Below are 27827 nucleotides of genomic sequence, written 5' to 3'. Positions count from 1 at the left end.
ACTCGCTCCGTGTGAGTCATTACCAGGTATTCCAAGGATGTGTGGTGTGCAGCTTGTCATAATCACAGTCATAGGCCTTTCATGTGGAGTTGGGTGGAGTCAGGTGAATGCCGAGGTCCTGACAGAGAAGAGTCTGAACACTATGAGCAAAGGTAAAACAATATTGGCAGTGGGATAACTGGTTTATCTCGCTCCTCTAAGAGGATCGGCGTGAGAAGTGTTTGAGCCCTTGGCTGTTGTGTTTGTACATCTCCGGTAAGTGTGTATTAAATATTTATATATATTTTTAAAATAATGCTTATCTTTTAAATAATGGAAGGAAATAACGTTATCTCACATTGGCTGATATCCTTTATATTCCATTATAGAATTACTAGTATTGGTGTAACGTATAATACAGTAAGCAGGCTTCTCGGCATCCAAAATGGGCTTCTTGTCTGCGCATGTTAATCGCATGTTGAAGAAAAAATAAGTAAATTTTGCAAAAAAACCTAATGTTAGTGTTTATCATTACGTATATGAATGATGAAACTGTTCTGTACGCTGGAGGTCTTTGCTTTTAGAGACTAGTGATTAAATCCTAAAAACAGTTTAGCTTTGGGCTGTAATATCCAGATGAGACTTTATCAAGCCTGTGCTGGTTCTCTAGAGTTACTCCAAAGTTTTGTACTGACCCTTTAGGATGGGTTACAGTGTTTGACAAGTCTTTATGAAAAGAATAGAACTTTTCATTCTTATAGGGCTCAAACCGATGCTGATGTTTCCTTAAAATTCCTGAGTTTCTTTACAGGACCTAAAAATGTGCAAGTTTGACCATTAGCCACTTATTTATTGAAGTAGGCCTTCTTCACCAGATAGGTAGGCAAGCGCCTCTGAAGAAACTGGTTGCATCACTGGCACCCCATGAACCTCAAACTGAAGTCTACAGCAGCTGTGTGCTGCTATAGGTGATTTCCATTATACATTTTGCCAGTTTCTTGTGTCAATCTTAAGAAATCTGATGGGTTCTGAGGGGCCATGCCCTCTTCTACTAAGCTGTTCCTCACCACTTTTCAAACTGGAAAAAAAGGTAAAAGTTGAAAATCTTTGCACAATTAAGGTGTGCAGCAGTTAGTGACTTTTTTATGACTGTTTTTTTTTTTTCTTTGTAAGGAATAATTAATGTAGTGTGTGATTTTGTTTTTTTTTCTTTGCAATTGGAGTCCAGGGTGACATATTGAACTGTATATAATGAAATATTCGTGAACAGTGCCATAGTAGACGGAGATAACTTATCCGTATTAAATATCCTTATTTACACACTGATTTTTTAAGTCTGTTTCACACAGCATTTAGCAATACTTTTGTGGCTTTTTTTTGGGGGGGGGGGGGGGGTTGGAATCTAAAATGGAGGTTGCAAATCATTATTAAATATGAAACTGTTGACCTACAGTTCCGTCATGCATCACTTCAGGGAAATAGCGATCCTCGCTGTGGCTGACAGCAACAATGCGTGATGCAGGAAAGGATCGCTCATGTGAATGACCCCATTCAAAAGAGTGGGGTTCATATTTGCGTGTCTTACAGCACATCTCACACAATTTCTTGGCCGCGTGAAAACTGCTTTACTGCATTATTCATGTCTAGAGATGAGCGAGTATACTCACTAAGGCATATTACTGGAGCGAGTAGTGCCTTAGCCGAGTATCTCCCCGCTCGTCTCTAAAGATTCGGGGGCCGGCGCGGGCGACAGGTGAGTTGCGGTGGGGAGCGGGGGGGGAGGGGATCAAGTGTCCTGACCAGGAGAGGAGCAGGAAGTGGAGGAGCAACATGGCTCTTCAATGGATTTCAATGAAAGTAAAGTTGGCCCCCGCACTTGCTCCCCCGTCCGCTGATGAAAACATTGGGCTCGCTGCACTGGACAGCTGGTCGGATGATCAGCTGATGGACAGAGATCCCAAGCGACGCATAATTACTTTATAAGGGGGCATTACAATGCTTATATAGGAGGGCTCTCAAAGGGGACAGGCTGGACTAGATGGACAATGTCTTCATTCGGCCTTACATACTATGTTACTATGTATTATCATATATGGGGGACTCTAGTGAGTCATTAATACTTTATATGGAGAATTCACTGGGACAGTGTTATAGAGTGGCTTGCAAGGAAGGGCATTATTATTTTATAATGGGGAAACTTTTACTTTGTAAGGGGGCACACACTGGGAGGAAGTTATTACTTTTTAAAAAAGAAAAAAAGGGACTTTATTAATGTCCAGGGGCAAACGAGGGCACGATTTCTAGGAGGTATGCAGGGCATTATTACTTTCAAGGGAGCACCACTGTGGCTGTTATTATCTGTGTGCATAAAAGGGCATTACACGGTAAGGAGCGAATAGTATTTCATACTACATTGTGTGGGGTACTTGAAGAGCACTATTTTATTCGCGGTACAATTAGTGACATTTTTACTGTGTGGTGTACTATTGTTGTGTCCTGTCTTTAAGCAGGACGATGGTCGCCCATAATGGCTTTTTTGAGCGATTTCTCAGGTAACTATGTAAAGGAATCCTAAGGCCTCCTTCCCACGTACGGATTTCCGCCACGTAATTTGCGGCGAAAATCCGCTGCGTTGCCCGCAGCTATTAGGTTCTATTGAACCTAATAGTTCAGTGCTCACGGTGCGGAATTCCGCACTGTGAATTCACCCGTCCTCACCCGCAGCATGCTCTATTTGCGGCGGGTGTACGCGCGGACGGCTTCCATTGCACAGCGGAAGATAGAGTGAAAACGCTTCCCCGCCCACCATGACGCGGCGGAGGTGGGCGGGGAAGCGTCATGCGGGAGCGAGGACGTCGGATCCGCAGGTAAGTATGGGGTCTCCTGGGGGGTGCCGTGACGGGCTCTCTCAAAAGATCTGTCAGTAGGGGTGCTTTCAAACTAGCGAGAAAATCATGCGAGATGTGTGTGTTGTGAGAGGCACAAATGTGAAACTCATTCTTTTGAATGGGTTTATTCCCATTAGTGATGTTATCCTGCATGGCACTGTGATGCAATGCAGGAAAAAAATTGCAGCATGTCCTAACTTTCTGCGTTATCGCCCATTGTGAAACAATGTAAACAATGGGAGAACTCTGCAATCCTCTGCCGCGGCTGTGACAGCTGTGGCGGGGGATTCCTTTAGCCCTGTAGTGATGCGAGGCTATTTCCATGTGAAAGCTCCTTGCATCCACGAGTTTTACATGAATTGCAATGGCGATATCTGGTTGTGATTCACGGCATGATATCGCCCTTACCAGTGTGAAGGAGACCTAAGGCTGGATTAACAACTTGATTTCCTCCTGAACATTGTAGGGTAATTTATGGCCTCAATAAAGTTAAACTCCTCAAAAGTGCAGAAAAGGAGAGATGAGGGCTGAAAATAAAGGGTCAGTTCATATCCCAATTGGAGGTTCCATTCGAAACTTGTGCCTGAGCTGTTTGGAACATCCATCCCTTAATTCCGCTAAAATACAGGACAAAATAGCAAAGCATGCAGTGATACTTTGTCCTGTAAAATGATGCACAGAAACCAAAGAGACCCCGTTATATTCAACCAGAGCCATTCAGTTCCATCATAAGACTAGGCTATTGGGCGCCGTTTTCCTGTTAACGGAGCAGGATGGCGGAACCCCTTAGGATGCCTTCACACTTATGATCACAATATTGCTGCGTTTTTTTTAACGCAAATGTCAATAGGACTTTCTAATGTTAGAAACGCATTGCACAAAAATTGCAAAGCACACATTTTTTTTTAACGTTAGAAAGTCCTATTGACATTTGCGTTAAAAAAACGCAGCGATATTGTGATCACAAGGGTGAAGGCTCAAGTGCAAAAATTTTTTTAGTGCTGCATTTTTTTCCCCCTCCACTTGCAGAAACCGCAATTGGGTTCTGCAATCGTGGAGGAAGAATCAATTTCCCACAGCATGCTAAGGGTGCTGTTTACTGCGGATCCGCTGTACGGACACCCGCCGCTGATTCTGCAGCAAATATCCAGCCATGGGCAGGAGCCCTAACAGAGAGGGTATTTTAATGACAGTGCATGCTGGGATGTATAGTACTATTGCAACACCCCAGTGAGGTGACCCTGACTAACATGAAGAGCTGGGAGGGATAAGTGCTGTCTCGTCACGGGGGCACTTAACCAGGCTCTGGTCTCTGAGGGATGACACGTAGTAAAGGCCAGAACAGGATCGCAGGCCAGCTTCGGCACGCCTTTGGCAGGGTGTGCCAATAAAGGGGATGGGGAGAGTAGTAGTACGTATCACTCGTGACACCACCGTTCTCACACACAAATATTCTATGCGGCGGAGTAATAAAGATGGACACTTATATAGAGTACCTCAGGTCCCTAGGAATGGTTAGGGCACGGTATAAATTGAATATTAACTGGTACAACAGGTAATGCAGGTACAATTCACTTTCAGTAGAAGACAGGCTAACGCTCAGAGGTAGGGAGGATACACAGGATAAATACGGCCCTATAGTGCACGTTATCTATATTTCACTGGTCCTGGATTGGGAGCACTCCAGAGGAGGAAGGGGTAGGGGTCACTCCGCATACACTCTGGCAAGAACAATTATTCAAGGAAGGCTTAATCAACATATATCCCGCACGGCAGATGTGTGGGTGTCTCACTAGAGCACCTCTGTGCGGTGATTCTAATGCCAGATGGCTGCACAGGAAAAGCTTGTGGTGTGAACGGGTACCTGTTTTCAAAAACTGGGGGTCTCTCTGTGTCTCGACGCCACCGGAAGCTAGGGGTTTGACAGGAGGAACGCCCCTCTCACACCCCTAGCTCCCGATTGGTGCAAGAATTAAAGGTCTTAGAAGGTCCTAGGATGCATTATTGTGAGCCCTGGCTCTGTTGCCTCCCGGAGGGCCTGAGTGACTGTTCCCTCGTGCTGCAAGGGCCCCCTGCTCTCCTCCTCTGGCGGTACTCTTACCAGCGGCGGTCAGCAGCGCTGCAATGGACCGCCGTCTCTGCGCGGTGCCTTGTACAGCAGTGCTTGAGCTACCCCAGCGCTGTTCACCATGTCGTCCCCGAATGCAGGCCACCGTGGCTGACCATGTTCTCCCCCAATGCAGCCCACCGCCGCTCCCAATCTGCTCCCCCATTCAGCCCAGCGCTGCTCACCATGTGCTCCCCCATGAAGGCCACCGCCGATCACCATCTCCTCCACCATGCAGCGGCTGTGAGCGGTGTGCGTGGCCCAGCGGCGCTCAGCTGCATGTTCGTACCGCCGGGTCTCTCGGCAGCCTTCTATCACTGTGCTTCAGGAGGGCAAGCAACGGTTGCAGCGCATAGATGTGCCGAATGCTGGCTGTGCGCCAGGATCGGCAAATTCACATCTGGGGAGCCTGGGAGAGTGACGGCAGCAGTGAAGACCTTCACTCAGGGCCGACAGCTGGGACTAGAGGCCAAATGTGGATGAAAGTGGCCTAGCAGGACCTGCAGGAGAGGCATCTCTACAGCCTATCGGGTACTGGGGGCGTCACCCAGCTGTCACTCTTGACTCCACCAGGACTTCCTGGTGGTGTCAAGATACACTAATACCCTCACTCACTCATCCCATGCGACTCATATGCGGTTCGGGAGTTTCTTCTTCTCCTCCATACTAAACAATGAGACCAGAGGTGTCTTCCTGTGCCCCTGCGGATTCTCCAACAGCGGGGGAAAGATGGATGATCCTCAACTCCTGCAAAGAGAGCCTCTCCTTCTTCTCCATTTTTGACACAAGGAAGATTAAGGTGCTTCGCTGTATCACTGTGGGTCCTCCAACAGCATGGGTAGATGGAAGATCACCAACAACCTTTCCCGCTCTCAGACACTCCCTTTTATCACCTCACTTGTACCACATGACACAGTAGAATAAATACATTCAGTAGCCAGCGCTGACAGGCAATGATTGTAGCACAGTCAACTAGAGATGAGCGAGCGTACTCGTTAAGGACAGATACTCGAGTGAGTATCGTCCTTATCGAGTACCTGCCTGCTCGCCCACAAAGATTTGGGTGCTGGTAGGGGGCGTGGGAGAGCGGGAGGGGGTGTGTGTGTCTCTTCTACCCCCCCCCCCCCCACCCATGCTCCCTCCCTGCTCACTCCGGCAACACAGCGCTCACCCCCGCCGGCACCCGAATCTTTACGGGTGAGCAGGCAGGTACTCGAAAAGAACATAACTCGCTCAAGTGTCTGTCCTTAACGAGTATGCTTGCTCATTTCTACAGTTAACCCTTCAGATGCTGCAGCTCTGCAACACACATACAGAAAATGACATGACAGCTTTGCACAGTGCATCCACATAAGACAATACATGTATGACATTAATGGAGGGGACCAGGATGATGTTCTGGGCCACTACACTATGGCTATCCAGCAGACATGGTAATGTACGATGTGACATTTGATTCGACATCCAGGGCACATAGGAAATAAATTTATTAGTGTTGACACTGGGACAGAGGGACATTTCCACGTCCAAATCTCTGTAGCCCGTATAGAAGAGTTGCACAGAATTATATACGAAGGAGGCTGGCTCACTAGATGTTAACACTATTGGTTGACTGTTATCTTTTACATAGAACAAAAGGAATTATATTTACTTTGAGCTTCATACAGAAAGGTGGGAGGGAGACAGAAAGGGAGGGTGTTGGTGGGTGAATTCCAGGTATTTTTAGGTAGTTAGGCAAAATCATACGGGGAAGGGGTGAGCTGAACTAAACCTTTGCCCGGGTGGAGGAAGGCCTAGCTACACTCCTGATCCTGAGAATAGATCATCAGTAGTTTACTCCTGGCAAACCCCTTATGTCAACTTGTTTCTATCATGTTTTATTAATGTCGCAAGAACACCACTGTTTACTAGGCTTTTACGTTCTTACACTGTTACAAAACGCATTCCTTTTAAGGGTGGTTTCACACAGCATTTTACATCAAAACACAACTTCTTTTGAAGTGTTTTTTGTTTTTTTTTATCTTGCATTTTCTTCTTGCGGTCTCTTAGGGGAAAACGTAGTGGATAGATGTAAGCTGCAATAAATTATAGTGAATGTGTCCTGTTCAGTGCCATTCTGGTCCAGCATGTGCCAGATCCAGTACTTCTGCATTCGCTAATTTTTGGTTTCAAGAAAGGAGCTTAACAGAAAATGACAGCACTGGTTAGCACTAATGTAAACAAACCCTTACTGCAACCCTTAAACATAACATTAAGGTCGGTTTCAGACGGGCAACAAAATCGCAATGCGACAGCGCTACAAATGGCATGTATGTGAAGCCTGTGCTTTCCAATGGGTTCCTTCACATCAGCGATGTTTTGTAGGCTGCTACATTGCTAGAATAAAAAATTGTGGCATGCTCTATACAGCCACGATTTGTGATGTTTTGTAGCCCATGCTTCCCTTTGGAGCCTTCCTTTCTGTTGCATCGCACGAAAATGTGGTTTTCGTGTTGTGCAACTTTTATAGCAGTAAGAACTACTGTTTGTCTCTAAAATAAGCCCAAGCTGCATTAAAAAAACAAAAACACATTACCTAACAGGCATAATATGCTCCGCCGCCCTTCTCCTCTGCAGCTCCAGCATTTGTCTGTAGTCTTCAGCCAGTGCTTCCTGGTTTGAAGGTTCAAAAACCCCGCCTTCAGGAAGTGCTGGCTCTGATTGGTTCTCGAGCACTACGGCTCAGCCAGTCACTGCAGCGCTCGATGAACCAATCACAGCCATTCAATTTGATTTTTGAACGTCCAAACAAGGAAGCGCTGGCTAAAGACTACAGATAAGTGCCACGGAACTGCCGGAGGAGAAGTGCAGTGGAGCGGACTGAGCTTGTTAGGTAATGTTTTGTGGCGTTTTGTTTTTTTCATGCAGATAGGGCTTATTTTGGGGGTAGGGCTTATATTTCAAGCCCCTCAAAAATCTTGGCAAAAGAGCACTAAAAAGTTGCGTGGCTTTGTAGCTACACAAAATTGCGATATTAACATGAGAAAAAACAGCGATATCGCACAGAACATAGATGCATTATCGCGATTTTCTCACGGTGATATCGCATTGACCGTGTGAAAGAGACCCTAAAATGATGTCCTCTCCAGGCACCAAAAGATGAGGAGATTGATACACTGGAAAAAACAATCAACACCCACTGGGTGTGCAGCACCAGTTGGTGCCACACCAAAATTCACTTTAGCCTTGACTACAAATTACAGCCACTTGGTGGCTTCGCTTCGTAGAAGGAGATCAGCAACTACTGTCCACAACAGCCAAATAGTCGTATATGGAATAGGGAGCTGATGGACTGACCTGAAAGGAAATACAATATGCATTTCAAGTATAAAAGTGAACTTCTCTGTAAATGTAATTGTGAATGTAAGGAAAATTGTACTGCTGACTCCATTAAACATGTTAAATATCCAAAATCTGTAACCACGGAATTAGAAGGCTCTGTTTTCTTAGAAAGTATTATAGCTGGAAAAAATGCTACATGGTTACATAAAAACCACATGCGCCAAGTAATCTTGTAGATATGATACCTTTTAATGGCTAACAAAAATACATGCTGTTATAGCGAGCTTTCCAACCTATGCAGGGTTATTCCTCAGGCATAAAGGAACAGATCTGAAGACGCATTTATATAAATATATATACACGTGTCTGTGCCCTCTCATGTAATCATGTGTATATGTATTTATATAAATACGTCTTTAGATTTGTTCCATTAACCCTGAATAGGTTGGAAAGCTCACGATAACATCATGTATTTTTGTTAGCCATTAAAAGTTAACATATCTACAAGATTACTTGGTTTCTCTTACTGAGAATAATAACATTTTGCTCTATTGGCTAACACAACAGTGTTTTTTTTCCACACATGCAATTTATACATGTTCTTATGTAATACCGTAAAGTTTTTGTTTTTTTTTAAGTGTTTTTTTTGTTTTGTTTTTTTTCCATCCAAAGTTGGGATTTGATCTGATATAGAAGAAAAGTATAAAGGGAAGAATAATGAGGCCACCATCCAGTAATTTTACAAATAAACATGAACCTCTTCCATCTCAAAGACCTGACAACACGGCATTCACTCAGCAGAGACTTCCAGCCTGGCAACCTCTTCTCTCCGCCAGTATAATTCTGCCATTTTTCTTCCTTGCCGGATTAACCTTTGTAGGAATTGGTATTGGATTATATTATTCATCAAATAACATTAAAGAAACTGAAGTAAGTATTTAATTAATCAAACATTATTTTCCAACAACTTCCATGATAAACCTTCTGTCTCAAGTTCGCTCTTTTGAGTTAATGCCATACTTAAAGAACATTTCACCCTAAGAATTTTTTTTTCACACTTTAAAAAGCAAGCCCATGTGACTTTCTCCAGTGTGCTAGAATATTACATTACATGTGTCTGGGTTATCTAGGTCTGGGCGCAGATGCTTAGGTATCTGCTGATGGCAGCCACTGTGTAGCATTAAGAGGGTGAAACCTCGCTTTGACTATACCCTGCAGAGTTACCTGCCAATGCATAGTGTACAGGTTCTACAGAATCTTCCTTTTTAGTTAGATTGTATTAATAATTCGGGTTGCCCAGTCAGAAAATTTTGGCTCGGTCTGTGGTAAAAACCTGGCCTACATGCCTTGCATCACATTGCGCGTGTGGTGTTTTTTTTTTTTTAACACTTTCTATGCCCCGCTCAAGGGGTATGGTTCATCAAGAGACATCACTTATGTCCCTTTTACGCGGGACGATTTTCATCAGCTCAGTCCGCCTGTTTAGACTCGTGTAGTTCTCGCTCACTTGTTGATGGGTTGACGTAGATGCAGCCATGCACCGCACAGCCTTGCCAAAACTTTGAAATGAATTACGGTGGTGGAGTTAATAGCCATGTTTGTTTGCAGGTACTGTGGTGTCTGAACAGTTAGGTCACTCTCACACAAGCGGTTCTTACAGCGTTATAGCGGGCATTTGAAACTCCCACTAAAAACCTTGTATTCAGCCTCCATTGATTTCAGTAGAAACGCAGTGCTAATCGAACGCTGTCAGTTGTATTGTAGTGCGTTAAAAAGCCCTGAAATGCACTAAATCGCCCATTGCAATAATACAGTGCGTTTTAAAATGCTGTTACAAAATTCTGTAAAACTCGCATTTAAGCAAACGCCTATGTGAGACTGGGCTTAATGGCATTTAATCCCTGATTGCTGAGTGCCCAACTACTGAGACCTCCAAGCGATCGTGACGACAGTGCCCCCTGAATGCCCCTATGGATAGTGAAGAAATGATTTAAATGGAAAAAACCCTTTTAACTGGTCCTGGGTCAAGAGTGCCATGTACTACTACATAGGCTCCGACAAGGGTAGAGTCTGACACTATACCTGGGGCCGCTTCACTCACCTTTGGTCTGGCATTGAGTACAGCTTCGTCAGCAGGTCTAAGACTAACGAGGGCGAGAGCTATATGCACTTTCCTGTGATATTGGCGTTGGGTCCAGTTGGCATATAGCTAAGCCTGAGATGCTACGGGTGGTGCCTCTTGGACTGTGTACTGTGGCCTTGTGTGAAGCTACGGCCTGTAGAGAGACCCCTTCATCAAATGTTTTTGGTAGAGTTGGGTTATTCTGGGCCGCTACCTAAGGCTGCCTTCACACTTGCAATAAAATCATGTCATTTTTGCATGATGCGAGAAAACACAGAACTATGAAACCCGTGCTTTTCAATGGTTTCATTCCCATCTGCGATGTTTTCTGTCCTACGAGATTTGAAAAGGGCAGGCAGCGATATCTTTCTGCTTTTGCTTTTTTATATCGCCCATGTTTCCCTATGGAGCCTCTGTTTTAACGCATCAAAACGCACGAACTTTCGTTAATAGTGCGATGCGATTTTAACAATAGAAGCTCCTATTGTCTATCGCGTGAGAAAATTGCGTGTGGCAGCAATGTGCGATTTTTCTCAGGAAAAAAGCATCACTGACACTCAAACTTCGCATGAGCACATATGTGATTTTGTCATCATTTTCTCATGGCGATATCATGATCGCCAGTATGAAGGAGCCCTAAAAGTCTTCACTGTGGGCTAATTGAGCTATGGGAGAGCTGAAAAGTAAATCCAAGATGTTGGGTGCAATCTGTTACCTTGTGTTCCATGTGAATAACAGACTATAATCCGTAAGCTAAGGGCCTTGTAAGGCTTGAGGGACAGTTAGGAGGGAAAGCCTCATGGGATCTGGGAGCTTTATGTACATGATGGATGGATGATAGGTCACGCTCTATGGAGGAGGTTTTCTGGTTAACCATGATATGTTACAAAGGTCATTACTGGATCAGATGAGATGGCACAGAGTGAGTTCTGCCCAGTGATGCACTGGTTGGCAGCAGCAAATGATTGGCTGAAGAGAAATGGCAAGAAATGCCTGTGGTAGTCTGGCAGAATCTGGTGGCCTGGCAGTGGCTAGTGATTGGTCCAGAGGAACAAGCTGAGAGGAGCAGCAGTGAGATATGGAGGTGCAGAGATGTGGGCCATCATCATCTGGAAAGGAAGCAGCATCCATCCCTCCCTCAGGTTTGTCGCGGTGTAGTTAATGGGGGATAGTCGCCCGCCTTAGGCGGGTGGGCAGGTAAACTTGGGGAGAGTTTGGTGGTGGTAAACTCGTGTCTGTAAGACAGAGTTTACAGCAAGTGTTATGGTTATTATTGGTTACATTTTTCCCCAAATGTTGGTAACCCCATTAATAAACACCGCGGCCTTCTTGATCCAATATTGGTGTCTGTGTCGGTTATTTATAAGAGTTTGGTAAGGTTTTAATAAAGTGTACGATTCCATGCAAATAGGTTGCAACTGTAAGGCCGGCTGCACACGGCCATGACGGGCTCCACCGTGGAATTCCGCGGCGGAGCCCGTCACGGTGCCCCCCAGAGACCCCAATACTTACCTGCGGATCCGGGGGCCTACATCCTGCATGACGCTTCGGCGTGACGCGGCCGGCCGTGTCATATGACGCACTGGCCGTGTCATATGACGCAGCAGCGGTAGGTGGGGAAGCGGTTTCACGCTATCTTCCGCTGTGCTACAGCGGAAGATAGCGTGATGGACGGCTTCCATTGACTGCAATGGAAGCCGTCCGCGCGTACACCCGCGGCAAATAGAGCATGCCGCAGGTGAGGTCGGGTGGTTTCATGGTGCGGAATTCCGCGGTGGAATTCCGTACCGTGAGCATTGAGCTATTAGGTTCAATAGAACCTAATAGCTGCGGGCAACGCAGCGGAAAGCCGTCCGTGGGAAGGAGCCCTTACTCTGTGTGCCTTCAGTGAAAGACTGTTTCTTATCATTTGCAACTGCCAAGTTAAGTACCACTTATTCACTGTAACCAAAAAGCTGTGTGCCTTGTATAGATTCTGCAACCAACAAGCTTATAAATATCTTAACTGTAACCACCATGCTTTGTGCCTGTGGAGTAAAGTGCATAGAAAAGTGGATATCAGCCTATGGCAAATTGGTACAGTGTATTACTTGCGCAAAACCCGTGCACATAATGCACTTCACCACACGTGTGAAGGAGCCTTTAGAGAAGGGAAACCTGAGGTTGAATCGACATCTAGTGGCCAATTTGAAAAACAGCACCCAGATGTTACCTCCTATGTGCTGTCCTTCTGGCTGTGCCAACGCTGTGGACGAGCGACGTTCTATAAGCAAGAACTCGAATCCCACTATGGGTCCACCGGACTAAGATCCAAAGGAGGACATTCAGAATTTTTTCAGCATCTAGATTGTAAATAAGGCTTCATTAAAAGCCAAACCAAGTGTGCACTGACTGAGAGATTAGCAGGCCCGCAAAGAGTATCAGGAGACAAATGAGGCTCAAACAACTGGTACAAACTGTGTCTGGGACTTAAACGAAGTGCAACATATAGGCCCTCGTTTTGGCACATTTTTTGGTGCAAATTCAATTACATGAATAGGGTTTTTTTTTTTTTTTCATTTTTGCCCCCCTATTTTGCTGTTTTGACTGTTCACTATTTTTGTTATTAGTAGATGATGCAGGATAACATTTTTGGAGCAAAATATATTTCCGAATGCAAATTGGAGCAATTTTTGGACACTGGTAGTATTTTGCAGAAATTGCTGCATTTTGTAATAATAAACTACATTGGTAGTTGTGTTTTTTTTCATGTTTCTACCCCATGTTGTGTTAAAACCAGTAATTTGACTGCTGGCTAATTAAAAAAAATATATCCATATATAAAGCAGTATTTAATTTGTGGCGCAAAATATTTTGGAGTACAAATTGGCACATTTTTTTTGGTGCATACAGCACTGCTATGCAAAAAGTGGTGCATTTTTGGCACATCTTTCCTAAGGCCTCATGTCCACGGGCGGATCTCTGCAGTGGGAGACCTGCGGAAACAATTTGCAGGAGATCGCGGATGTAATGGTTTTTCCACGCAGATGTGTTGTGGATCATCCATGCGAAAAAAAAATCGGCAGCCCCACCTCATTAATTGATTTTAACCTTCAAATCCGCAGTGCATGTGCAATTGTATTTGCGTTTGCACTGCTGATTGTCCGCACAGATTGACTTCTATTGAGCTTGTCCGCATGGAATCCGCTCTGAAATGGAGCATGCTGCGATTTGTTTTCCACATCAAACAATCCACATGCTTAAATTTAGTTTTGCATGCCAATGCTTCCCTATGGGCACTTTGAATTGCGTATCTTCTTCCGCGCGTTTGACCTGTGTAGATTCCGCAAATCAAATCCACCTTCGGAAAGGAGGCTTAAATTGTGCCAAATTTGCATGTCCATGCGCCACCTTTGTAAATTTGGCGCAGTTTAAGACTGTCAAGTTCTAAAAAGAATTGGATGAAAGAGACCTTCACCTGGGATTCAGCCTGAAGTCACTTAAACGCTACAGACTCCCCAAGCACGCGATCCTCCACTGAGACACTATAGTTGTTTATCGATCTACTGTAAGTTATACTGTGTAACGCATACCAGTTATACATATAATCATATCCAGGTTACACCAGCATGCTCCATATCCATATAATATACATCTCCTGTATATAGTGATATGGACCATGCTCGTATATCCTGTGTATAGTGATATGGACTGTGCTGGTATACCCTGGGTATCTCCTGTGTATAGTGATATGGACTGTGCTGGTATGCCCTGGGTGTATCCTGTGTATAATTATATGGACTGTGCTGGTATACCCTGGGTGTATCCTGTGTATAGTGATATGGACCGTGCTGGTATACCCTGGGTGTATCCTGTGTATAGTGATATGGACCGTGCTGGTATACCCTGGGTGTATCCTGTGTATAGTGATATGGACCGTGCTGGTATACCCTGGGTGTATCCTGTGTATAGTGATATGGACCGTGCTGGTATACCCTGGGTGTATCCTGTGTATAGTGATATGGACCGTGCTGGTATACCCTGGGTGTATCCTGTGTATAGTGATATGGACCGTGCTGGTATACCCTGGGTGTATCCTGTGTATAGTGATATGGACCGTGCTGGAATACCCTGGGTGTATCCTGTGTATAGTGATATGGACCGTGCTGGTATACCCTGGGTGTATCCTGTGTATAGTGATATGGACCGTGCTGGTATACCCTGGGTGTATCCTGTGTATAGTGATATGGACCGTGCTGGTATACCCTGGGTGTATCCTGTGTATAGTGATATGGACCGTGCTGGTATACCCTGGGTATCTCCTGTGTATAGTGATATGGACCGTGCTGGTATACCTTGGGTGTCTCCTGTGTATAGTGATATGGATCGTGCTGGTATACCCTGGGTGTCTCCTGTGTATAGTGATATGGACCGTGCTGGTATACCCTGGGTGTCTCCTGTGTATAGTGATATGGACCGTGCTGGTATACCCTGGGTGTCTCCTGTGTATAGTGATATGGACCGTGCTGGTATACCCTGGGTGTCTCCTGTGTATAGTGATATGGACCGTGCTGGTATACCCTGGGTGTCTCCTGTGTATAGTGATATGGACCGTGCTGGTATACCCTGGGTGTCTCCTGTGTATAGTGATATGGACCGTGCTGGTATACCCTGGGTGTCTCCTGTGTATAGTGATATGGACCGTGCTGGTATACCCTGGGTATCTCCTGGATATAATTGCACACTTTACATAAAGTTAAATGCATTAAAAACCTGCATTCGGTTTAAAAAATAAACAGCATGTATTGTGCAGTGGTTTTTGAATGCCGCATGCAGTTTATTTATGTGGGTTATTTTTTAAATTGTGGTTTAAAAATGCAACAAAAATTATGAAGCCAGCCGAAGGGGCTACAAACAAATTTTCACATAGTCCAGGAAATAAGTCATGTTTGGAAGGCTTACGCCAAGGGGCTAGATCATGTATATAAGTTTGTTTGGCAGCTGTATGCAGCGTGGTGTGGGTACGAGTACAGGGGTGTGTTTGTGGGTGGGAGGTAGGGAGCTGAACTTTTGCATCCAGGCTCCTAAACCTTTAGCTACACCCCTGCCAAGACCCTACTGTGCATTGGAAAGACCTCGAAATGGCTGTATGTAAATGCATAGTCTGGGTTGGCTTACATCCCTAGTCATGTTGCAAGGCCTGCTAAATATCGGATATTGGCTCATAGAATAGCAATCTTCCAATAGGTGGCACTATGGAGGATTATTCCATCGCTCATTTGCATTAAAACAGTCTGTAATTCCTATTTGGTTAACGCAATATTTTTGCTAAATCTCTATTGAATTAAAGCTTCATTCACATCTATTTCAAATTCATAATGGCGGGGTACTGACGCTAAATCGTGAAAACTGGCACTTCTAAACTAAACCCAACTGAATCCATTTAGCTTTTTGGTATAGTTATGAATTTCCATGCAGTATTGCATAAATATTTAATAAAATGTTTTTCTGTTCTACAGTATGATTACACGGGTGCTGCACCAGGCGACTACTGTGATAACTGTGTTAACGCCTCCAAACCCTGCCACTGTAATATTACCTTTAATATTACACAATGCTTCCAGGTAAGTTTCATTCCAGTGCGTCTCCTTTAAAACTGATTCTTGATATATACTTCCATTTGCAGGTCTTCATTGTCCTGTTTTAGGCTCTATTCACTTGGTCAATGTGGCATCTGGTGTGGCTGCCTACCAGCAGTGGAACCCGACTGATTTGCTCTAAAAGTTTAAACCTTTAGCTGATTTCACTGTTATAACTTCTTTAAGGACATTTTTTTACTTTGATTTCACTCCAATGGCAAACTATTTGGTAATCTAGATTTGTACTTGACTTTTACATCAGCAGACTCAGCAGTATGATTACTATACGCTATTTTTGTCTGTAAGACTTTAAATTTTTTTATTTTGAAATTTGCAATAAAATTCTCTCTCCCTCCTCTGCTCGGACGAGAATGCAGTTACTTGAGAAGAGCAAGGCTCGCTCGAGTAACTGCCTTATCCGAGCGTGCTCGCTCATCTCTAGTCTTTATAACATGTCAGGAGCTAATTTTTTTTGAGCGACTTTTTCTTTAAAATGGAGCCAGTTTGAGCCCTGCTTAGAAACCAGTGGCAGCATGTTATTGGTCAGTTGGATCGGTTGCAGAAAAGCCCGATTAAGTCTACCCACAACAAGTCAGACTTGTATGTGTACACATTGCACTGTGGTCGACGTAAGTGACATCATCTACAATGCACTCTGGAGCACGGGTGATTACACTGAAGCCTGCAGGAGGTTGGAATGGTCCTGGTATGCCCACTGGACAGTTCAAACCTAACTCACATGCTGTATCGGATGTTACATTGATTTACAAAGTTATGATGGGCTAATGGGGCAAAATGTAAAACTTGGTGACGGGATTAACTTTAAAATGGTTCTGTTATTTAAAAAAATTCTATACTCATCTATTCCTCCGCTGTCAGTCTACTTACCTTATCTTCTCCTTACTGATCTTCTCCTGTCTCCTACAGTCCCAGGGGAAGGGGTGGGGGTGGGGGTCACTTCACCTCACCTCCAGCTGGCTGAGGCATCCATTCACAGGCAATCTCCTTCCTGCCTGCCAATGTACGCTACGTCACAGTTCACAGCCTAACAGGGAGTTCTGAGCTATTGCAGAGAGTGCTCAGTTCTGAGCTATTGCAGAGAGTGCTCATGCCCGCTGTCTCTGCAATAAATCAGCATTCCTTCCTAGCCAGTAAAGCTTGTCTCACAGAGACTTGACCTTCACTGACCTGCCTGAAGGAAAATGCGAGGAGTGCAGGCTTCATAACAAGAAGAGGAGGATCCGGACAACTTGCGGTGAGGTGACCCTGGGGAATGGAGAAGATCAGCAAGGAGAAGATGCGGTAAATAGTCTGCCTGGGGATGAATAGGCGAGTATAGAATTTATTTATTTATTTATTTTTTTAATAACCCCCTTTAAGTCTGCAAATTTTCCGTTTTACACTAGGACTATTTATATCTAAGCTGGTATACAGGTTTGTACTTCTACATGTGTATATTTATGCATATAAAATCCTCTTATTCTAGGGACCAGTCTTTATATACTATGAATTATCTAACTTCTACCAGAATCATTATCGGTATATGATATCTAAGGATCCTACACAGCTAAGTGGAGACCTTGATAGCCTAAAGGTAGGTACAGACTTGATTTACAAATAAAGGCTTCATATTAATTGCAGACAAAGATTTTATAATAAGGCTGCATTCACACGAGCGTGAATCTTGTGTGTCACGAGACACTTGCGCGAATATGAACTCCATTCTTTTGAATGGTGTCATACACATGGGTGGTGTTTTCCGTCACAGCGATACTGCAAGGTAAAGAAATCGCTGCATGTCCTATTTTTTTCATGTTCTTTTATTGTTTTCAATAGGACCTTAAAATACATCGCATGCCGTATTATGTGCATGCGAGTACGATGTGATGTTTCCCATTGAAATCAATGGGAAACGCTTGCTGATCATCCTCCGCACATGAAAGAAGCGCCGGAGGATCGGAATTTCAGAGAAGTGATGTGTTTTTGCATGAAAACGAAGCGCGATATCAGGATGAGTTTAGAGCCTGTGTGAGCTTATTCTGTTCTGTGTGGGAGTTGAAATTTGGGAGCAGGACACAAGCATGGTGTTCTCTAAAACCCCTCCCCAGCATTTTTTTAAACCTCTTTATAGGTCTTTAGTTTTTTTCTCCAGTGGGTTAAGTTGCCAATTGTTTGAGTTTTTTTTGTGGTCTAATTGCTAGTGTGTTGTATAATGTAACTGAATTAAAATTTTGAAAAAAATCTAAATATTAATACTTAGGTCGATGTGACATGGACATACACGCAATAGCACCACATATTTGCGCAATGGGCATTGCGTATTTGTGTGGCAATTTTTTTTTGTCATTTTTGCATGCGCAAAAAAATCCCGCAACGATCTTCCTGGTCATTGAAATGGGCAATTAGTTTAATGAGATAAATGAGCAGGAAAATGGAGCATGATACAAATTTTTTTTTGTGTGTGAGAGCAAAATGCACTCGCACAATGCGTGCATGCGAATAAACCCTTTGAAATCAAGGGGTTCTTTTTTCTGTGTTGTGTGTGCAAGTTTTTGGGTACAACTACGCTCATGTTAATCTGGCCTTAAGGCCGAATGCACACAAGTGGAAATTCAGCGGGGAGATTCCGTGCGGAATTTCCACTGTTGCATGCTGCCATAGGATTGCATTGGTTTATGCAATCCTATGCAGACGCCCGCAATTTTGTTAGCCTTGATCAAAATCGCAGCTGTCTGATTTTGATCGCGGATAACAAAATCGCGGCATGCCTTATAATTGCTGGCACATCCGCAGAGCAGAGCGAAGATGCCAGACGGGGTCACTGCAGAGGCACGGGTCGCATCCTGCTGCAGGAATCTTGCAATCGGAATCCGACTCGGCGTCTGCATTCGGCCTAACTGTTTGCAATCGAGAAAATGTTAATGTATGTATCTGCATATATTGCTAGAAAAACCTATAGATCAGCTAGAAGTAAGTCATGAGGGGCCAAATGTTGCCATTTAGCTAAAGGAGATTTGCTATTCAGGAGTCTAGAAAACCTAGATGACTAGCGGTACAGAAACTCCACAGGTTTCAGTTTGGGTCCTTGTACACGTGGTGATTGTGTGCTGCGTTACAAAAAGCACAGTTCTGCTGTGAATTATCCGGGTTTTTAGAATAGTGGCTTTTTACAAGTGAAACCTATTTAAACTGTGTGTAGTTTTGGAGGACACCCACGCTACTGACGTGTTCAGGCTCTTAGGACACGCCATGTGAATATAATCTATCTCTTGGATGCTATTCACATGGTGCATCAGATTATTTGAGCTGCACTAAACTTTCTTCTGTTTCATTGTAGAATCCTGCCAATGAATGTAGCCCATATAGAGTGAATTCTGAACAAAAGCCAATTGCTCCATGTGGCGCTGTTGCAAACAGCATGTTTAATGGTAAGGGTTATGCAATCTTGCTAGTGCAGTTTGAAAAGTATTTCACATAATCTGTAAAAAAAACAATGTTTTTCAATGTCAATGTACAGTAAGTACCAGCATTGAAAGAATACAATTGACTTTTGTAATCAACATCTTACTGTGTGGAAAAACTCAACATTCCCCTATACCCATGACAGCACCAGTGAGAGTCCGCCTCCTATCCATACAGAAAACTGGAACCTCCCTGATCTCTTTAAAGACGGACATATACCCTTCACCTCCTCAGTTCCTGTCCATAAGACAGGTTGGAGGAGGTAGCTGCTGCTTGGCTTCCTCTGCTCTCTTAAGGATTCTCTCAGATCTCTAAAGGTGGCGAACTGCAGGGTCCCACTCCCAAACTCTATAGCATGAGAGGTTACCTCTCCGGTGTAAGTCTCCACTAGGAGCCTGTGGGTAAGCATGGAATCATCCTCTCGTCTCCTGCAGCCCATGCTGTGCTCCCCTGCAGGGGCGTACCTAAGGGCTCAGGGGCCTGGGTGCAAAAGTTCAGCTCGGGGCCCCCCCTTGGGCCTCCACCCCACACTCCCCCGTACCCATACCTAGATCGTGCTGCATACATGATCTGCCCCTTGGCGTAATCTTTCCAAACACGACGCATTTCCTGCACATGAACATTTGTTTGTAGCCCCGCAGGCCACTCTCACAAACACTGCTTTTTACTGCTATTAGCGCGGTGTCCCGAGTGCCGTACTAACCGCGGTAATGAGCTTACTTAAACCTGCGCTTGAACACGGTGTTTCTAACGCTGTGATTTTCGAGAGCTGTCTGTACTATTTTTGCGTTGTCGTGGTTTTTAACACACCTCCTCACAACGATTGGGGGGGGGAGCATTAAAAAGCGCCATCAGACACTGTAACCTGTGTTCAAAAATGCTGCTCAAAATCCTGGTAAAAATGCCACAATTTCAAGCTGCGTGTTCTGAACACGTGTCTATCTATCTATATACTATCTATCTCATATCTATCTATATACTATTTATCTATCCCATATCTATCTAGATACTATCTATCTATATACTATCTATCCCATATCTATCTATATACTATCTATCCCATATCTATCTATATACTATCTATCCCATATCTATCTATATACTATCTATCCCATATCTATCTATATACTATCTATCCCATATCTATCTATATACTATCTATCCCATATCTATCTATATACTATCTATCCCATATCTATCTATATACTATCTATCCCATATCTATCTATATACTATCTATCCCATATCTATCTATATACTATCTATCCCATATCTATCTATATACTATCTATCCCATATCTATCTATATACTATCTATCCCATATCTATCTATATACTATCTATCCCATATCTATCTATATACTATCTATCCCATATCTATCTATATACTATCTATCCCATATCTATCTATATACTATCTATCCCATATCTATCTATATACTATCTATCCCATATCTATCTATATACTATCTATCCCATATCTATCTATATACTATCTATCCCATATCTATCTATATACTATCTATCCCATATCTATCTATATACTATCTATCCCATATCTATCTATATACTATCTATCCCATATCTATCTATATACTATCTATCCCATATCTATCTATATACTATCTATCCCATATCTATCTATATACTATCTATCCCATATCTATCTATATACTATCTATCCCATATCTATCTATATACTATCTATCCCATATCTATCTATATACTATCTATCCCATATCTATCTATATACTATCTATCCCATATCTATCTATATACTATCTATATACTATCTATCCCATATCTATCTAGACACTATCTATCTAGACACACTATCTATCTAGACACTATCTATCTAGACACACTATCTATCTAGACACACTATCTATCTAGACACACTATCTATCTAGACACACTATCTATCTAGACACACTATCTATCTAGACACACTATCTATCTAGACACACTATCTATCTAGACACACTATCTATCTAGACACACTATCTATCTAGACACACTATCTATCTAGACACACTATCTATCTAGACACACTATCTATCTAGACACACTATCTATCTAGACACACTATCTATCTAGACACACTATCTATCTAGACACACTATCTATCTAGACACACTATCTATTCATCTATATATTATCTATCTATCTTATATGAGATAGATGGTATATAGATAGCAGATAGATAGTATATAGATAGATGGATGAATAGATAGATAGTATATAGATAGATATGGGATAGATAGATAGTATATAGATAGATATGGGATAGATAGTAGATAGATAGCTAGATGGATAGCAGATAGATAGTAGATAGATAGCTAGATGGATAGCAGATAGATAGTAGATAGATAGCATATAGATAGATAGTGTATATATAGATAGATAGCAGATAGATACACAGTATATAGATAGCTAGATAGATAGATAGATAGATAGTATATAGATAGATATGGGATAGATAGATATGGGATAGATAGATATGGGATAGATAGATATGGGATAGATAGATATGGGATAGATAGATAGATATGAGGTAGGTAGGTAGATAGATAAATAGATATGACATAGGTAGGTAGATAGATAGTATATAGATAGATATGGGATAGATAGATAGATTGTAGATAGATAGATATGGGATAGATAGATAGATTGTAGATAGATAGATAGATAGATATGAGATAGGTAGGTAGATAGATAAATAGATATGACATAGGTAGATAGATAGATAGATATGAGATAGATATGAGATAGGTAGATATGACATAGGTAGATAGATAAATAGATAGATAGATAAATAGATATGACATAGATAGATAGATAGATAGATAGATATGAGATGGGTAGAGAGAGAGATATGAGAGAGAGAGATATGAGAGAGATAGGAGATAGGATATAGAAAGATAGATACAAGTATATAGATAGTATATAGATAAAGGAGGGAGACAGACAGACACACACACACAGATATGCACTTACCCCAGGGCCCGGTCCACTTCTCCTTCATGTGACAGCAGCAGCAAGCCAGCAACTCAGAAGCTTCCCGTTCAGCAGGAAGCAGGGGGCAGCACATGATCCCTGTCATGTGACTTCTTCCCTCCTCCCCTGCCGTCCCATGTGACCTCCTCCATCCTCCCCTGCCGGCCCATGTGATTACCTCCCTCCTCCTCCCTGCTCTGCCGAGCCTTCCCCTCACACTGGCCATTCCGGCTGCCGCATGATGAGAATTTTGCTGCAGTCAGAACGGCCAGCGATTAATGCACTAAATGTGCATGTTGGTATTGCAGAGGGCTGCCTCGGGGCCCCCTGAGCGCACGGGCCGGGTCGCCATGGCGACCCCATCACCCCCTGACGCTACGCCTATGCTCCCCTGGCTCTGGAGGTTATGCTATTTAGAACTCCTTCTTTCCTTTTCCCTCCCGATGCTCTCTGGATGTAGCAGAGCTGTGTGTGTGTGGATCATAATAGACATACCATGTAGCAGAGCTGTGTGTGTGGATCATAATTAACATGCCTATTCCTTTCTTCAGATGTTATTTCACTGTTTTACAATAAGAATGGCACATATGTTGAAGTTACACTAAATGGAAGAGGGATATCTTGGTGGACTGATTACAATATTAAATTCCAGAACCCAAGTAATGGCAACCAGAGCTTGGCTGAGATCTTTAAAGGTAACCATTGAGCATGTTATGCAGCACTCACTCCTGTTTTGTAGGCAGCCATTTTGCAATGTAACGGGAATTGTGTATGTGTTACTTTGGAAAGTTGTAAATAGCTTGAAATCCCAATTTGGAAGGGAGAAAGGTGCGCAAGAGTAACTTTTAATGCCTTAGCAGTCAAGCTGTTTTGTTTTTTCCTCCCCCCCCCCCTTTTTAAAAAAATCGTAACTCCTTTATTTAACGATCGACATAGCTGTATGAGGGCTTGTTTGCAAAACGAGTTCAATGGTACTATTTAATGTGTCCTATAATGTACTAAAAAACTTTTTAAAAATTCTAAGTGGCAAAAAACTAAAAAAAAAAAAAAAAAAAAAAAAATTCCGCCATCTATCGGTATGTCTTGTTTTTATGGCTCACAAACTGCAATAAAACTGACATGATATCTTTATTAAATGGGTCAGTACGATTAATACGATACCAAACTTATATAGTTTTTTTTTTTTTTTACTGTACTACATGTATTTTTTTTTTCCCCAAAGACATTTAATTTTTTTCAATTATTTTCTGCTGCCATCTTCTGAGTGCAATAACTTTTTTTATTTTTCAGTCTATACAGTTGTGCGGGGGCTCATTTTTTGCAGGACATTCTGTAGTTTTTGTTGGTGCGATCTTGGAATACATACGACTCTTTGATATTTTTTTTTTTTTTTTTTTTTTTTTTTATTGCCTTTTTTTTTTTTCTTGGAGACAGGGTGACCAAAAAAGTGCTTTTTTTTTTTCAGACATTAACTGTGCGCTGTAAATAATGCGTTACTTTGATAGATCGGACTTTTACGGACTTTGTGATACCAAATATGTATCTTTTGTTTTATTATTTAACGTTTATTCCTTTTTTTTTTTTTTTTTTTAATAGTAAAACTTTTTTATTTTTACATTTTCTTTTAGTTCCCAGGGGACACCACAACATGCAATGCTTTGGTCGCTCCTGCAGTATGCTATAGCATTATGTCATACTACAATCTGACAGGCAGTCTATCAAGCCACCCCACGGGGATGGCTTGATAGGCATACTGTCAAGACAGCCCTGGGGCCTCCAACTGCCATGATATCTGCACGGCTCCCTGCAATCTCATTGTGCGGGAGGGCTCCTACGGGACCCCTGAACATCGGTCGGTGGATTTAAATGCTGCTGCCAGAATTGACAGCGGCACTTAAAGGGTTAACAGGGTTAACAGCCACAATCTCGTCTGAGCTGTTACCCGCGGGTGTCAGCTGTAATAAACAGCTGACGCCCGCAATGTATGGAGGGAGATACCAGTGCTATCTCCCTCCATACATGTCCTGCAACAGCAGGACCTAAAAACACTATAGGGTGGTCACTAAGGGGGTCAAACATTGCCTTAATGTAAAAACACTATAGGGTGGTCACTAAGAGTTTTTTTTTTTTTTTTTACTATAGTATATTGTTTAGTAATGAAACCTATATGGTAAAACACATAACATATTTTCCTAATGTATTTATTTTCTGATTTGTAGTGTCTGTATATGACTATAGATGCTGCGTTGTGGCCCAAGCTGCAGTTAACAGCATTTAGAGAGTTGCTTTATAACAGCTTCATGGACCATAGACACTATAGACAGGAGCTGAACTGTTGACTTCTATGGGAGAGTGTTGTGGGCATATTCTGTGACCTGTGCAGAGATCATTGTGTAGGGAGGGGAGATGATGAGCTGTTATGGTGCATATAGTTTAGGTTACAAGGAGCCTCTTCTCCTACTCGCCCAGTCCTCGGTTCCTAGGATGTGCCCGGCAAAGTCAGCATGCGCACAGCAAGCTTGACTTTTTTCAGAAGGGAGACCTCCATTCATCTCAGTGGGAGTACATGTGCACAGCCTTCTGAAATGAGTGACGCTTGCTGTGCACATGTTGATTTAGCCGGGGAACACCGCATTTAAATTTTTTATTCAACTGCAACAAAGGGTGAACGACTCCCGTTAAGGCTAATTTCAGCTAAGAGCGTGATATTGGCCCGTGATATTTGGCCCAATATCGCGCTTGGGAACATGCGATTTCCGCGTGTACGCAAGGTGTTTTTGTGTCAAAACTCCTCGCGTCACTTCAGGAAAGTAGTAATCCACCAAGATCGGCACATGTATCCTATTGTTTTCAATGGGAAACCTCGCATGCCGTGCAATGTTTTTCCCAGCCTCATTGAATACAATGGGCGAGGCATTCCAAGGAGACGCCTAAAGATAGGACCTCCCACTCTGTACAATTGGCTTAGGCTAGTTTCACATGGCCAGGTGCAATATCGCGCTTGGAAGCATGCGATGTACTGTACCTGCGGATGTTGTGTGAAAACTGCCTCCCATCACTTCAGTACAGTCGTGATCCTCTGGTATGGCTTTCAGCCTTGACTGCAGCTAATAGTAAATGATTTACTGTCTTGCAGTTACTGAAATCACATGAACACTGCTCAGTACTGCTGTATATGTCCTCCATGATGCTGTTACTTATGAAGGTATAGTAAAGAGAGAGAGAGGAGATCCTGCTTTGCTATGTTTGCAGCATATAAGAGATGACCTTGCAGAATCTGTTTTCTGAGATGCAAATGAGAATATCCAAATCTCTAATCTGTTCTGTGAATGTTGTAATTTCCACCCTTACTAGGAACAGTGAAACCTAACAACTGGCAAACTGAAGTATACAACCTGTCAAGTGACCCGTATAATACAGGATTTATAAATGAGGACTTCATCGTATGGATGAGAAGTGCGGCATTACCCACATTTCGGAAACTATACCGGAGAATTGACAGTGATAATATCACAAACTGTCTACCTGAAGGAGAATACCAACTAAGAATTGTGTACAGTATCCTTTTCCTAAAATATACATTGTGGGGGAATAGATCAGGAGGTTTGGTATGGTTCTCTGAAGAGGTGCATCTTTAAGGTGTGTCTGAAGTTCTGTGCATCAGGGATTGTCCAAAGGTTTTGGAGTAGTGTGTTCCAGAGGGTTGGTGCTGCTCTAGAAAGGTCCTGGAGGTGAGTATCTGAGGTTCGTATTAGAGGGGCGTTTAGTCTGAATGTGCTGGGTGGTGTACGGACAGGAGGGAGGTGATGTACGGTGGCGTGGCGCCATGGAGGGCTTTGTGGGTGTGGGTGATGAGTTTGAATTTAGCTCTGTAATGGATGGGTAGGCAGTGCAGCGACTGGCTTAGTGCGGAACGTCTGAGAAGTGGCTGGATAGGAAGATGGGTCTAACTGACGCGTTTAGTATGGATTGGAGAGCCTGGTGTGGGGAAGGCCAATGAGCAACGAGTTACAGTAATTGAGTTGGGAATAGATAAAGGTGACAATGAGTGTCATTAGCGTGTCTGTGGTGAGAAATGGCCGGATTTTGGCAATATTTTTGAGGTGCGGGTGGCATGTTCGGGCCAGAGATTGGATGTGGGGTGAGAAGGAGAGGTGTATATATACATTCTCAGAAACCGTTCTACTTGCCCCTTGTTGATGCTGAAGCAGACAGAAGGCTGCGGTTAGGTAGGGACAGGTAGTAAAGTGCAAATATAACATAAACGACAGACCAGTGCTGAGAGTAGAGAGGAAACGAGTTGCTGGGTACATGTGTTGAATACCTTTCATACTTGTGCAATAACTGCATCTATTGTATATTTTAAGCTACAACTAGACAACTATGGGTATGCTACCATTACATACATACAGATGAAGGTAATGCCATTACCTACCAACCAACCATTAGAGAGTGAGAGCATACGGATCCTGTTTGAATGATGGGAAGAGGAGAACATCAAGCTGGCTAAAGTTGTCTGCTACATTCATCAAGTTGGTTGTGCTTGGGGAATTTTGGTTCTCCATCTCTTCTTGTTACAATGGTTTGGCACTGAAACCTCCTAGTTTATTAACTACAATAGATACATGAACAAACAGATCATATGGTCAAGTCTCCAATTCGAAATAGTTAGGGCATTCCACAAATGATTGGAAGAGAGAAATCTGACATAACAAGCAGGGAAAGAGAGCCAGCAGCATGGCACTTCTTGGGCCCTACTGATTAAAATTGACAAACTATCCATAGGATAGGCCAACAGTATCACAAGTCCTGGATAACTCCTTTTAAGAAAAGTTTTTCTATATTGATGATCTACCTTAACTACTGCTTAATAGATTACCCGGTTGTCAGTTTTTACGGAAGGAAAAAAATTGTTTTCAGCACTGTATCCTGGATGGGAGGAAAGAATCCATTTTTGGGAATTGCATATCTTGTTTTTGGTTCTTTATGTACTGTTTTTGCTATAATTATGCTCATTGTATTCATAAAATACCAGGGCAAAATGGATGAGGACATCTACCATTGAGCTTCGAAAACTCCAAGAACTACGAGTTGGACCAAATGTATAAGGGGGGATGTATACTATTCTATTTTGTATCTGCTCCAGTGATTGGCTCTAAAAATTGTATCAAACTGCATGTGTAAATCCAGTCTTGGAGGTAGAAAATGGAGATTGTAAACAGAATTTTTCTTTTACTGATTAATTTTTTTATTTTTTTATATATTCTTAATAAAATATTGCATTTTTCATTAGTGTGATACTTGGATAAAAAATAAAACAAAAAACTATTGTA

General features: G+C 42.8%; 1 protein-coding gene across 1 annotated transcript; it reads left to right on the top strand.

Annotated features, from left to right (window-relative positions):
* The first annotated feature begins 114 nt into the window (after positions 1 to 114).
* Positions 115 to 27827, top strand: LOC136575101 (cell cycle control protein 50B-like). The gene is made up of 8 exons (XM_066575061.1): positions 115 to 255; positions 8968 to 9225; positions 15916 to 16020; positions 17522 to 17629; positions 19373 to 19463; positions 23046 to 23189; positions 25849 to 26052; positions 27369 to 27827. The coding sequence occupies exons 2-8, from the start codon at positions 9013 to 9015 to the stop codon at positions 27557 to 27559; spliced, it is 1056 nt and encodes a 351-aa protein (XP_066431158.1). The 5' UTR covers positions 115 to 255; positions 8968 to 9012; the 3' UTR covers positions 27560 to 27827.

Source organism: Eleutherodactylus coqui, chromosome 1 (assembly GCF_035609145.1).
Source record: "Eleutherodactylus coqui strain aEleCoq1 chromosome 1, aEleCoq1.hap1, whole genome shotgun sequence".
NCBI classification, from domain to species: domain Eukaryota; kingdom Metazoa; phylum Chordata; class Amphibia; order Anura; family Eleutherodactylidae; genus Eleutherodactylus; species Eleutherodactylus coqui.
Note: the sequence above shows the minus strand (reverse complement) of the source record. Positions and strands in the feature narration are given on the sequence as shown.

Bases quoted from the DNA above. Each gene is read 5' to 3' on its own strand.
- LOC136575101 (XM_066575061.1), top strand. From the start codon at position 9,013: ATGAGGCCACCATCCAGTAATTTTACAAATAAACATGAACCTCTTCCA. The intron at 9,226-15,915 runs GTAAGTATTTAA...TCTGTTCTACAG, and splicing joins ATAACATTAAAGAAACTGAA to TATGATTACACGGGTGCTGC. The intron at 19,464-23,045 runs GTAAGGGTTATG...TCCTTTCTTCAG, and splicing joins TGCAAACAGCATGTTTAATG to ATGTTATTTCACTGTTTTAC.